The sequence below is a fragment of the Mobula birostris genome, chromosome 1 (assembly GCF_030028105.1).
Source record: "Mobula birostris isolate sMobBir1 chromosome 1, sMobBir1.hap1, whole genome shotgun sequence".
Taxonomy (NCBI): domain Eukaryota; kingdom Metazoa; phylum Chordata; class Chondrichthyes; order Myliobatiformes; family Myliobatidae; genus Mobula; species Mobula birostris.
This window is the reverse complement of record NC_092370.1, coordinates 131,472,249-131,487,189: the sequence shown is the minus strand read 5'-3', so window position 1 is coordinate 131,487,189 and position 14,941 is coordinate 131,472,249. Positions and strand designations below refer to the sequence as shown.

Here is a 14,941-nt window from a genome sequence, read left to right as displayed (position 1 = left end):
CCCCCACATTCTTATTCTAGCTTCTGCCCCCTTCCGGTCCAGTCCCGATGAAGGGTCTTGGCCCAAAATGTCAACTGTTTATTCCCCTCCATGGATCGGATCTGACCTGCTGAGTTCCTCCAGCATTTTCTGTGCATAACACACGGAATATTTGGGATCGACAGCACAGAAACAGGTTATTCAGCCCAACTATTCCATGTTGGACCTTCTGTGCCAACTCACTCCTCCTCCCAACTTTCCTGGTCTAAATCTATCAGATTGACTCTCTCCCCCTCTTGTTCATAAGCTTTCTGAAATACATCTATATTATTCACTTCAATCAAATTCTTCACTATGGCTGGGAATTTTCAAGGGAATACTCTGGCCCTACCAGTACAATTCTGATAAAAGTTTTTAAATATGAAATCTTAACATTGTTTATCTTTCCACAGTTGCCACCTGGCATGCCGAGTGTTTCAAGCACCTTATGTTTTTAGTTCAGGTTTCCAACACCTGCAGCATTTTAGTTATTTTCTAGCTCTATAATTGTCAGGTAATTTTTCTTTGGATTTTTACAATGTTCTTGAGGTAATTTAATACTTATCACTACTCCCTTCACTCAGATTTGTATACTCACAGCAGAATGGGGGGGGGGAGGGAAAAAAAGTGGTCCCTTGAAATTAGTAACTTATTGTTCTAATTTCAACACATACTCTACTGTCTGTATTACTGTATTGTATTCTTGGAATTACTGTTTATGCATTTTTCACACAATAAACAAAGCTTGTAGCACAGGGCGAGAAACAAAGATCATGAGCTGGATAAACATCTAAAACTGCAGCTTCGGTTAGAAGTGGGGCCTATGATTCAAGGATCAACTTTATTCTTCAGTACATTTACAAGTATTGGGAATTTGCTGTGGTGTATCAGTCAGGCTGCGACATGCAACAAAAAACAACAATATTCAACAATTATAATGAATGAAGAAGTACATACAGTCTAAATCTTAAACAAATAAAGTTAGAGGTTAAAGAATATGGAATAAAGTATGCATAGATCAATAAATACCAGCATGTATTTACAATGTACGCAGTATTATGAAAAGTGGTTTCAAGTGTTTACAGAGCTGTGCAGTGCAGCGATGAGGCAATAGATACAGGGAGTGGGGGATCAGGGCTAACTAGAATGGTTGATCAGATTACCTGCCTAGGGAAGAAACTTTTAAGATGGCATGAAGTTTTTATTTTAATAGTGCTTTCCAGAAGGGAGCTTTTGGAAAAGGCAGTTTGCAGGGCGAGTAGTGTCCGCAACGATTTTTCCCACCCGCTGCTTTGTGGCGTGTAAGCAAAAGCTGTGTAGGAGTGTGTTAACAGAACCAGTTCCCTTTAAAGCAGAATACTGTCAAGAGCCAGGTCCATTGCAGTTGCTCAGAGGACAGAAACTGGTCACTCCGGAACCCCTGAGGTTGCTCTCAGGGGCAGATGGATTTGAAAACGAGGCTGCGTTATTTGCATGTACTTCAGTACAAACTGGGGAGCAAATCAGTCAGTGAGTTGAAGCAGATTATTACCAAAAGCATTCTTGCATGAATCATCGGCAGTGAGCTCGTGGACTAACAACCTTTGTCGTGAAGGTAACCACCACACTAAAAGCAGAGAGTGAAATCTGTAATCTGACAAGTAGGGGACCGTGCACAATTCTGATTTGATTGGAGACGGACGTGAGAGTTCAGAGGAACATCTGGAAAACTTCTGAAATGCCCGCTTCGCTGCCACTGCTACTGTGTGGCAACTGGAATCTCTGGAGCAGAAGGCCCCGAATCCTCGGCTTTGCTTGTTTCAGCGGCCAAGGCTAGGTCGAAGGTGCTCGGCAGAGGATGGTGCTCGGGAGGCTGTATCGGAGATCGGAGGAGCTGGTCAGAGGCCTGAAGTTTCGGACGGACGAACTCAGTGTCAGCTGTGGTCGGCTGCTTCCAAGGCATCGGCAAGTTGACGGTGCCTGGAGGTTTATGGCAGGGAGTTTCTCCCTTTTGCCGCCTGCTATCGGGGACTCGGGAATCGATCGACTCAGGGACTTAAGACTTTTTTTTTACCGTGCCCGTGGTTTGTTCTTCATCAAATGATGGTATTGCTTTGCACTGCTGTAACTATATGTTATAATGATGTGGTTCTGTCAGTGTCTTTGGTTTGTCCTGTTTTCTGTGATATCACTCTGGAGAAACATTGTATCATTTCTTGTTGCACGTATGCATTTCTAAATGACAATAAACAAGGACTGAGTGTTCTCATAATCTAAATTGGTGGAGAGTGAAATTCACAACAGAAAGCCCTTGCACTTTAAATTACTGACCCAGCAAAGCCAACTGTGTTCAGAAATTTCCAACATCGCTTTCACTGGAGGAATGAAGAGTCAGTGACACCCAAATTCTCTTCAGATGCTTTTGGGTGTGAGCCCATGCAAAAAGACCAGATTTAATAAAGCAACAAATAAAAATACAAATAGAAAAGGTAATGACTCAAAGAAAAGTAGCCTCCAGCATGAAAGACTCCCACCACCCATGATGCCCTCTTCACATTACCACCATCAGGGAGGAGGTACAGGAGCCTGAAGACACACATTCAACATTTTAGGAACAGCTTCTTCCCTTCTGCCATCAGATTTCTGAACGGTCACTCTCTCTACTACCTGTTATGCCGCTGGTCTTTAGGGCAGCAATGAAGGTCCTCCATCTCTGGAGGGGTTCAGGGCTTCTCTCGTCATGTCAGTAGCTCAGTTTTCACTACCCTCTGACACATAAGCTCCAGGTGGAGACTCAGGAATACTGTCACACTCAGAGGTATAAGGATTCTTCACTGCTGTTTCCCAGGTCACTGAGACATGCCCCTCGCCCATAGGTCCAATACTCCCAACCTTTTCAATCTGGCTTGGCACTCAAATTCACTAACCAGCTGGTTATTCCTTGATCTTGGACTAGTGCCCTGCGGCTTTGATATGTTCTCAGGCCCGGGACCCACGTCTCGATTCGGCCCGTGCCCACCCTTTCCAATCTGGCCCGGCACTTAAATCGGTCAAATGTCAGCTTGTTCCTCACTCTCAAGCCCGGACCCTATCGCATCGACTCTGCCTCGCCTCATCTCCAGCAATGGTCATATATTGGCTTGCTCCCCACCCTCTAGCAAAACGAATTCCTACTCATCTCCATTCTAAAGGGTTGTCCCTCTATCCTTAGGCTGTACACTCTGATCCTAGACTACCCCACTATTGGAAACATCCTCTCCACATCTACTCTATCAAGGCTTTTTAATATTCGAGGGGTTCAATGAAATCCACCTCCCCCCCCCCCCCACCGACTCTTCTAAACTCCAGTGAGTCTAGGCCCAGTGCCATTAACAGCATCTCATACATTAATCCTTTTATTCCCAGAATCATTCTCATGAAATTCCTCTGGACCCTTTCCAATGCTAGCACATCCTTTCTTAGAAAAGGGGCCTAAAACTGCTCACAATACTCCAAATGCGGTCTGACCAATGCATTATAAAGCTTTAACATTATATCTTTGCTTTTATATTCTAGTCCTCTTAAAATGAAAGCTAATACTGCATTTACCTTCCTTATAACTGGCTGAACCTGCAAGATAACCCTTTGGGAATTATGCACTAGGACTCCCAGATCCCTTTGCACCTCTGATTTTAGACCTTGTTCCCCATTTAGAAACAACATTCAGGTATGGGCTAACAAGTAGTATCATTAATCGAACAAAAATGCCAAATAATGATCACCTCCACCAAGTGAAACTATAACCATCCACTCTTGATATGCAGAGGTATTACCTGTGCCAAGATTTCCCATCATCAATATTCTGAAGGTTGCCACTGACTAGAAACTCAGCTGCATAATCCACATATGCCCTGTGGCTGTATGTGAAGCTCGGAGCATGGGGATACTCTGGAAAGTAACTCATCTCCTGGCAGCACAAGATTCAGATTGCGATTTATACGTACATGGAAACATACAGTGAAATGTGTCATTTGCGTTCAGGATGTGCTGGGGGCAGCCTGGAAGTGTTGCCACACATTCCGGCCACCAATGAGTATATCTACAAAACACACTGAATCTTTCTGATCCATGTGCCTGTAGCCATGCTTCATACAAGTTGTATTGTGCCTGCCTCAGCCACTTCCTCTGGCAGCTCATTCCATATATACACCACCCTCTGCATGAACAAGTTGCCCCTCAATTCCATTTTGAGACTTTCCCCTCTCACATTAAGCCTGTCCCTCTATTTTTTGATTCTCTTTCCCTTGGTAACAGACTGTGCGCATTCACTCTAATTATGCCTTTCAGGCCTTTGCACACCTCTATAACGTAACCCCTCAACCTTCTATGCACCAATTAACAAAGTCTTAGCCTCAAACAACAGGAATTCTGCAGATGCTGGAAATTCAAGCAACACACATCAAAGTTGCTGGTGAACGCAGCAGGCCAGGCAGCATCTGTAGGAAGAGGTGCAGTCGACGTTTCAGGCCGAGTCCTGACGAAGGGTCTCGGCCTGAAACGTCGACTGCATCTCTTCCTACAGATGCTGCCTGGCCTGCTGCGTTCACCAGCAACTTTGATGAAAGTCTTAGCCTGCTGTGCCATTCCCTATAAATCAGGCCCTCAGGTCCTGGCAATGTTTTCACAAATCATCTTCGCGCTTTTTCTGACAGCGACTTCTTCCCTATAGCAAGATTACTAAAACTGTTCACAATACCCCAGGTGTGGCCTCACCAATGTCTCGTCCAACTGAAAAATAATATCTCAGCTCCTATACTTACTGTTGAAGGCCAGCATAAATGCCAAATGCTTTCTTCACCATCCTCTCTACCATCAGGGAACTATGTACTTCTACTCCTTGGTCCCTCTCTTCTAGAGGTCCACATGGACAACACCCACTGCCTTCCCCCATCACTCTTCTTGGTTACCTCTTCAAAAACCTTTAACAGATTTGTGAGACATGATTTAACATGCTGAAAGCCATTCCGGTTATCCCTGAACAGCCTTGTATCATCCAAGTGCTTATCTCTCGGAGTTCCCTCCAACAACTTGCCCATTAATCATGCCTGACTCACTGTCTTGTAGTTCCCTGGACTGTGTTTGCTGCCCTTCTTAGTTAACAGTACAACATTAGCAAGGGTCCAATTTTTAAGAACTTTATCCTTGGCTGAAGATGATTCAAATATCTCTGCAAGGGCCTCTGCAATTTCTTCTCCAGCTTCCTACAAGGTCTAGAATGCACTTGGTCAGATCCCAAAAACTTATCCTCTTTAAAGTGCCTTAGACCCACCAACACCTCATCTTTAGCAATTTATAAATGGTCCAAGACATCACATTTTATTTGCCACCAAACTTCAGCTTCCATAACCTTCTCCACAGTAAAAAACTGATGAGGAAAATTCATTGCAAATCTCACCTGTCTTCTCTGGCCCTACATACAGATGGCTTTGCTAGTCTTTCAGGGGACCTAATATTTCCCTAGTCACCTTTTTATTCTTATTATGCCTGTAGAATCTCCTGGGATTTTCCTCAACCTAGCCTGCCAGATTCATCTCATGCCCTCTTTTTTTTTGCCCTCATGATTTCCCTCTTAGGTGAGCTTCTTATGTTTAGTTGAAGTACCTTTGATAACAATTGATTATTGTGCATTATAAGGAAGTGTAAGGCTCTGCTTCCCTCCACTAGCCTGCAGGTCACCCTTGGGCAAAGTGTAGCACTGGCTCAGGATACCCCTTTAGAACAGACGAGCAGGAACTTCTTTAGCCAGAGAGTACTGAAACTGTGGAATTCATCACCACTGACAGCTGTAGAGGTCAAGTCATTGATTTTATTTAAAGCAGAGGTTGATAGGTTCTTGATTGGTAAGGGCATCGAAGGTTATAGAGAGAGGGCGGCAGCATAGGCTTGAGAGGGATAATAAATCAGCCATGATAGACTGGTACAGCAGACTTGATGGGCTGAATGGCCTAATTCTGCTCCTATGTCTTATGGTCTTATAATAAAACAGAGGGCAGAGGTTGGGACTAGTGGTACCTAAAGATGTTCCATTATATGTAGAATTAATTACTGTAGTTTGTAAACACCAGTGTATTGTTGCTGTATTAATCAGTAGAGCTTTTGTCTTCCTTACCTTCTTGGGTGAACCAGTGAATTTGTTTGGGGATGATGGGTTTTTATTATTTTTAACATCTTTGACGGGTTCCTGTTCCAGTACATTGAGTTCGTATTCTTCCAGTCTGACCAGAGCTGCTGGCGGCGTTTCTGTTGGCTTGGCTGCCCTTCTCAGCCGCTCATTTTCGTCCAACAGCTCCTGCTTTTCTCGTTTCATGGCAGCTAACTCCTTCGCAACCGACTCCAGCTTCTGCCGCATCTGCCGGACTTCCTCGCGCGCCTTGTTTCGTTCCGCCCTCACCTTGCTCCATTTCTCTCGCCAGTTCGCAGTGCAGTCCGACCACCAGCGCATGGTCTTTTCCATCTGAGCAGCTCTGGCTCGAACCTCTTCCAGCTCCCTATGGTACAACCCTTCAATGCTGTCCCAGTCACTACACACGTCCACATGCTGCTTGTTCAGCTGCTGCGGTAAAGGAGACGGAGACGGAAAACTGTGAGCAGATGAATCGGGGGTCAGCATCCTCTCAGACTGGTTGCTTTGGCCAAACTGACCATACAGTTGTCTAGCTGGAGGCTGTTGAACTTTTGGGGTCTGTGCCCCTTCTCCTCGTTTGGCAGTAGGATTTGAGCTCATTATTTCTGTCTGAAGTGCTTTCTCATTCAGCTTTTCTTCCACTTGCTAAAGCCTTTCATCTTTAATTTTCTGCAGAAAGAAAGGAAGAAAGTTTTAACTAGGAGAAGAATTAGGCTGTTCGGCCCATCATCCCCTCTGCCATTACATCATGGCTGATTTATTATCTCTCTCAACCCCATTCACCTGCCTTCTCCCCGTAACCTTTAATTTCCCTTACTGATCAAGAAACCTGCCAACCTTCGCCCAATGGCTCTGACGTGCCCATCATGAACTGCTTCAAGAAGCTGGTCCATAAAACCATAAGACATAGGAGCAGATTTACACCTTCAAACATGGCTGATTTATTTTCCCTCTTAACCCCACTCTCCGGCCTTCTCCCTGTAATCTTTGACATCCTTACTAATACATAAAACTTTACAGAACAAATGTCATCTAAACTTACTGCAGATTAACATGCTACCATTTCTTATCAGCATTAGACAGCACACTGATTTTAATAAAGCCTGTCAAGCAGTAATTCAAAACCTGTTGACCGCTCCCTTTGCAGTCCCTTCCTTCACAGTCAAGAGCAGTGTACAGTCACTGTATTTTCTGAATTCGTTCTTTGTATTGTGCACATCTTGAAATTGCAAGTACAAAATGAATTTAAAACGAATAGTTATGATTTTCATAATTGTTGCCAGACCTTAAGTAAGAGAGATTCTTTATAAGTTCACCTCAAATCCAAGGATTCACAACCACTATTTAAATTAACGTTTTGCATTATATTCTCCTACTAGCATGATTTAATGTCTGCTGCCTTCCACCCTGTCACAGATTGCCCTTTTATTTTGCTCATCCTCCCATCTTCCCTGCTCAGTACATTGTTACTTCGCTAACATCTGTCATTTCTGCGTGGTGAAAGGTCAGTAGCCTGAAACATTAAGTTTACTTTCTACAAGTCAGCTGAGTTGTACTCCAGCTGAAGCTAAAACATTATTATTTTCCAGTGGGGCATTAATCCTACAAAGTCCTGTCTTGTTCCTACTGCACCAACCGCTGCCAGGCTATAAACGTGCAGGAGCAATCTGTGGTTAAGTGCCCTGCTCAAGGACACAACACGCTGCCTCAGCTGAAGCTCGAACTCGCAACCTTCAGATCACTAGTCCAACACCTTAACCACTTGGCCACACGCCAACAAGTAATTATGCTGCAACAAACATCTGCTTCAGAATGGAAAAGAAATGGCAAGGAAGTAAAGCAGTCTTTGGTCCCAGACCACCAGGTTCAGGAATAGTTACAAGCTCTACAAACATCAGGATCCTACATTAGCATGAATAACTTCACTCACCTCTGAGCTGATTCCACAACTATGGACTCACTTTCAAGGATTCGACAACTCATGGTCTCAGTAATATTTATTACTTACAGTATTTACTACTATTCCTCCAAGAGGCGCACAACCTTGTCGTAGGGGTTGGAGGCTTGCATGCCTCAATAACCAGGAGAGCTATGTTGGCTGGAGTCAGGGCATTATGCTTTGGCTCTTCATAGGGTCACTCATGCCAAATAGGTCAAAGGCTAGAGGCCAGACTAAGAGTGGTCTGCCGGTCCTCCAGGTTCAGGGGGTTCAGCTCAAGGCTAACAACCCTGACTGGTGAATCAAAATTGTTACAGGACAGCTATGAAGAACCCTTCTACATATGGTATTCCTGAGTCTCAACCAGGGACTTGCATGACTGACAATAGTGAAAAACGAGAGGAAGCTACTGACATGATGAAGGAAACCCTGAACTCCGCCAGAGATAGAAGACCTTTATTGTTGCCCTAAACGCTAGCACATGTAGCAGGCAGTAAGTGGTTATTATTATTATTATCATTATTGGGTTTTTTTGTGCATTCACAGTTTGTCTTCTTTTGAACATTAGAACCTTGTCTTCTTTTGAACATTTGTCCATCTTTGTGCATAGTTTTTCAATGCTTCTATTGTATTTTCTTGTATCTACCTTGAATGCCTGCAAGAAAATGAGTATCAAGGAAATATATGGTGACATATAGGTACTTTGACAATAAATTTGCTTTGAACTTTGAAGAACAGGAGCATGATGCTGCAGAATAGGGGTAGGATTTAGGGCTCAATGTAGTTGGAGCTGGGCACCTATCCAGGATACTATATGTGCTGAATAGTTCTTTATTAAATTACAGACCTATGGTGTAATTAGAAGTTTAGCAAGTTCTGCAAGAAGCCAAGGCATAAACACAAGAGATTCTGCAGGTGCTGGAAATGACACACAAAATGCTGCAGGAACTCAGCAGGTCAGGCAGCATCTAATCAGAGGAATAAACCCTCAACGCTTCAGGCCAAGACCCTTCTTTCATCAGGACTGGAAAGGAAGGGAGAGAAAGCCAGGAGAGGGAGGGTGAAGTGAGAAGCTGGGAGGGATAAATTGCCATAATTTAGAGAAACCGATGCTCATACCAGTAGGTTACCTTTTTCTCTGCTTAATTGCAGAGGTATTTGCATGAACGGTTGCTGTGAGGTTAAAGTGTGTTACTGGGCCCTCAAATACCTATCCTGACATGTTGCTTCATTCCAGTTCCCATGAATGCTAAAGGGCTGGAACCTACACTCAGTGGCAACTTCATTAGTACCTCCAGTACCGAATAAAGTAGCTACTGACTGTATGTCTGTGATCTTCTGCTGCTGTACCCTATGCACTTCAATGATCGACTTCTGTCCATTCAGAGACGCTCTTCTGCACACCACTGTTGCAACATGTGGTTATTGGAGTTACTGTCACCTTCTTGTCAGCTTGAAACAGTCTGGCCATTCTCCTGCGACCTCTCTCATTCACAAGGCACTTTTGCACATGGAAATGCCACTCACTGGATTTTTATTAAATGTTCGCAAAATTCTCTGTCAACTCTAGAGACTGTTGTACCTAAAAACCTCAGGAGATCGGTAGTTTGTCTGGCATCAACAATCTCTCTACGCTCAGAATCACTTAGATCACATTTCTTTCCCATTCTGATGTTTGGTCTGAACAACGACGGACCCCCTTGGCCAGGTCTGCATGAGTTGCTGCCACATGATTGGCTGATTAAATACTTGCCCTGAAGAGCAGGTGCACCTAACAAAGTGGCCACTGCATGTATATTATCACACTATTGTTATAGTTGCCTTTCCTCTGTTTGCTTGCAGAGGTGTTCGTATGAATTTTTTCTGTGAGGAAAAAGTGTATCATTGAGCATCAAACAGCCATCTTAACACAGCTTCATTCCAAATTTGCTTGAATGGCTGGAATATAAACACCACAAAATGCCAGAATATTACAACTGATCACGTGCTTGGAAGAAATGAATGCCAAATACCATTATTTGTGCACTGATAGAGTGAAAATGCTTCCTGTCACTAAAATTACTAGGTCAGACATGAATGCTACTTAAATGTAGCCTAATTTATAATTAGACCATAAGATATAAGAGTAGGATTGGGCCATTTGGCCCATTGAGTCTGCTCCACCATTTCATTATGGCTGATCCATTTTGCCTCTCAGCCACAATCTCCTGCATTCTCCCTGTATCGCTTTATGCTCTGATTAATCAAGAATCTCTCAATCTGTGCCTTATATATACCCAATGACTTGGCCTCCAAAGCTGCCGGTGGCAACAAATTCTACAGATTCACCACTCTCTGGCTGAAGAAATTCTTCCTCGTCTCCTTTCTAAAAGGACATTCCTCTAGCATGAAGCAGTATCCTCTCGTCTTAGACACCCCCACCATAGGAAACATCCCCTCCACATCCACTCTATTGAGGCCTTTCAACATGCAATAGGTTTCAATGAGGTCCGCTCTCATTCTTCTGAATTCCTCTGGGTAGATGCCCAGAGCCAGCAAACACTCCTTTTAATCTCAGGATAATTTTCATGAACCTCCTTTGAACCCACTCTAATGTTCGCGCACCCTTTTTGGGATAAGGGGCCCAAAACTGCTCACAATACTCCAAGTGAGGCCTCACCAGTGCTTAATAAAGCCTCAACATTACGTCCTTTCTTTTACATTCTAAGAATTCTGAGAATCCTGACCTTTGAGAATCGACTTACCTTTGAGCAGGATCACACATTGTATTCTCTACTGCCCCAAATGCGATATGTGGACCCATGTAATAAGTCTTACAATCCTCCATCAACAACTGCTCCCCCTCACCCCTTTCTCCATCTCACAAAGAGTTTGGTGCCCCATGCTCAAGTTCTGTGACTAGTAAGACCATGAGTTATTAAGAGCAGAATTAGGCTAGTTGATCCATCTTTGTTCTAAAGGGACGCCCTTCCATTCTGAGGCTGTACGCTCTGGTCCTAGGCTCCTCCACGATGGGAAACATACTCTCCACATCGACTCCAGCCTTTCAATATTTGATAGATTTCAATGAGATCCCCCCCCATCATTCTTCTAAATTTCAGTAAGTACAGCCTAAACTCCAGTCATCTGTGTGTATTAGTCATAAATGAAATATTGTTTGACATATAGTAAATAATGTGCTGTGGGAGGCACACATGTCACCACATATTCCTGCACCAACATAGCATGCTCACCACCAAAGTTCAAAGTAAATTTATTATCAAAGTTATGTACATGTCACTATATACTATCTTGAGATTCATTTTCTTGCAGGCATTCACAGTAGGCCAACGAAATACAATAGAATCATTGAAAACCTACACACAAAGACTGACAAACAACCAATGTGCAAAAGTAGACAAACAGTGCAAATAAAAAAAGCAAGTAAATAATACTGAGAACTTGAGTTGTAGAGTCCTTGGAAGTGAGTCCATAAGTCCACCATGTTCGCAGAACACACAAACAATAACAATAGAACAGCAAGAAAACAACACCAAAACAAGCTCCTCCCCTCCCTTCCACCCACCCACCCACCCACAACTCATTGACAAATAAGAATGCATGGCTACGTGTGTTGATTTTGGCTGCTTTCTGCCGAAGTTACTCAATTTCTTCTCATGTTCCATGGACAGCCTCATACTGGACATCCAGTCAATGGACTCCCAAGATGCCAAATGGGGAAATGAGATTTTTCCTACATGAGATCTTAAAATGGGGTGCATGATGGTTTGAAACCATGTTGCCTTTTGGGTTCTCCCACTTGTGGAGCAGGCTGGTACAGTAATCACAGCCCAAGTGATTCTGCTCAAGGGGAGGTTGAAACCATACCTCTAATTTGATTTAGTGATGAGATATTTTCCCCCCTGGCATTAGATGTGTTCCACAGTTCCTTCCATCTGGAAAGTGTGATTATGCCTGTGGCACAGACGTTGGCAGCCAATTTCTCAGGACGGTTGGTACGATTAGTGCATTGGCTTTACCAAGTAATTTTAAATGGGGAGGCTGGTGTTGCTCATGACTTTTGTCAATAGTTGCTGCAGAAAAGCAATAGAGTTTCCATTGAATTTCAGAGTTAGAAGCCCAGATGCTTGTTTATGGACTCACGTGTCCACACTGAATTCGACTTCCATAATTTGTAGAATCAAATCTTAGAAGTGGAGCTCAATCCACTTACATCACGGTCAACACCACGAACAGCAAAAGGTGAAATTCCTCTATACTAGGGATTCCCATCCTGGGGTCTATAGACCCCTTACTTAATGGTATTGGTCCATGCAATAAAAAAAGGGTCAGGAACCCCTGCCCTATAGGATCTTTAGCAAACAACTAATAAACCAGATAGGTCCATGAACACAGAAACACGATCTTGCCATTCCTTTGTTTACATTATTTATTAATTTTATAAGCTATACTTTGTGCTGTACTGCCGTCACAAAACCATTAATGTCGCATCACTTTGTTCCCCTCAGGTTGGGTGGGACTAGAACTAGAGGTCAGAGGTTTAGGGTGAAAGGTGAATATTTAAGGGGAATCATGGGGAATTTCTTTACTCAAAGGATGGAACAAATAGCCAGCAGAAATGGTAGAGGCAGGTTCAGCTGTAACATTTAAGAGACGTTTAGATAGGTACACGGATGAGAGGTATGGAGAGCTATGGTCCAAGTGCAGGTAGATGGGACCAGGCTGGCACAAGCTAGATGGGCTGAAGGGCCTGTTTCTGTGTCGTAGTGCTCTATGATTCTATAAGAAGGTGAAAATAAACCTGATTCTAATAGTTTAATGTCTTACCTGAACAAAAGCTAAACAATGTCTGAATACTATAGAGACCACAATCTTTCCACAAAGAAATCACTGTCAAATGAGCCAAGTCAACCAAGGAAACACACTGCATTCCGCTCATAGCTCTCTATTCCTCAGAAAGGCTGTAGTTACAGAAATGGTGATGTGGTCTACGGATTTACCTAATTAATTTAATGGTCAGAAAGCATCGGGATGGTCACCCAATTTTTCTCAATATGAAGTTTTTTCAGCACTTTAGTGTAGCAGATAGCATAATACTTTACTGAGCCAGCTATCCAGGTTTAATTCCCACTGCTGTCTGTAAGGAGTTTATACCTCTTCCCCGTAACCACATGGTTTCCTCCGGTTGCTCCGGTTTCCTCCCACAGTCCAAAGACATACAAATTAGAGTTAGTGAGTTGTGGGCGTGCTGTGTTGGTGCCAGAAGCATGGGAAACCTTGCAGGTTGCCCCCAGTACATTGTCAGACTGTACCACACATTTCACAGTATATTTTGATGTTTCGATGTATGTGTGACAAATAAAGCTAATCTTTAATATTTTTACAGTAGTGCACTCTTACTAGTCATTTTTATATTACTACTATATATTATACTTGTTTGGTCTCATGCTTTGTTTATATTCCACAAAGACCTCCTCCCACTCTAATTGCCACTTCCCAATCAGCTCCCTCCAAACTGGAGAAATTTAAAAAGTTTCATGAGGGACAATTTTTATTTAAGTACAGTGTGCGGTCTGCCTGGAATAGTTTAAAGGGGTAGTACTGAAATTAGGCCGGTTGATGGAGTTCAAGCAGCTTTTAACTAGACAGAGAAATAAAAAGCATTTGAAGGGGTATAGATAATAAACAGGAGGAGGACATCTAATGTAAATTGACATCAACATCATGGGCTAAATAGCCCGTACAATCAGAATCAGGTTTATTATCACTGGCATGTGTCGCGAAATTTGTTAACTTAGCAGCAGCAGTACAGTGCAATACATGATAATATAGAAAGAAATAAAATGAAGTAAATAAATTACAGTAAGTATATATGTACATATAAAAACAGTACAAAATAGTACAAGAACAGAAGTAATATATATATATTTTTTAAAAGTGAGGTAGTGTTCATAGGTTCAATGTCCATTTAGGAATCACATGACAGACAGGAAGAAGCTGTTCCTGAATCACTGAGTGTGTGCCTTCAGACTTCTGTACCTCCTTCCCGACGGTAAAAAAGAGGGCATGACCTGGGTGATGAGGGTCCTCAATGCTGGACGCCGCCTTTCTGAGGCACCGCCTCTTGAAGATGTCTTGGTTACTACAGAGGCTAGTACCCAAGTTGGAGCTGACTAATTTTACAACTTTCTGTAGCTTCTTTTGGTCCTGAGCAGTAGCCACCCACCCCCCAACACCATACCAGACAGTAATGCAGCCTGTCAGAATGCTCTCCACAATATCTATAGAAGTATTCTGTACTGTTCTATGTTCTAATCCTCGCTCCTTTACACATCCATCAAAACTTCTCAAATCTGTATCACGTAGTCGCGCTGATACGCAACAAGTGAAAGCAACACACTGCGTCGAGCAGGGTCTGGTTGAACTGTTTACTGTTTAAATCCGCGCATACTTAAGTGCCCGCTCCCAGCATCCCCCGCTCTTTGCGGGGCGGAAGTGACGTCAGCTTCCAGGCCGAGGTCTGCCCCGCACTTAGTGCCCTCTCGGTTGCCGCTGGCTGCAGACTCGCCCGTGACTGCTGGAGCCGGTTCGCTTGCCGCGTGGGCGAGCTGCCACAATCAACTATTTCACATGATATGTTCCAAACTATCAATAATTTCCCCCTAAATTTAGGTGATCTCTTCCATCCTATAAATTTAATGATCATATAAAGTGTCTTCTTGATTGTTTCTTTTCCAATTAACAATCTCTCAAGTGCCCTTAACTAACAGTCGCACTGATTTAATTCTGGTGAAATCCTTAATCTTCACTACCCCTTTGTCATCATTTCAGTATCCATTGCT

General features: G+C 43.2%; 1 protein-coding gene across 10 annotated transcripts in view; it reads right to left on the bottom strand.

The window, feature by feature from the left end:
* LOC140199916 (coiled-coil domain-containing protein 102A-like) overlaps positions 1-14,941 on the bottom strand; it is a 649,450-nt gene that overhangs the window by 560,364 nt on the left and 74,145 nt on the right. For all 10 annotated transcript variants that reach the window (XR_011886535.1, XR_011886536.1, XR_011886534.1 and 7 more), the window contains one exon: positions 6,146-6,829. Coding sequence is in view for 7 of the 10 variants with exons in the window: in XM_072262408.1 (XP_072118509.1) it covers positions 6,146-6,760 (615 nt within the window). In the remaining 3 variants the exon portion in view is untranslated. The remainder of the gene's footprint in view (positions 1-6,145; positions 6,830-14,941) is intronic.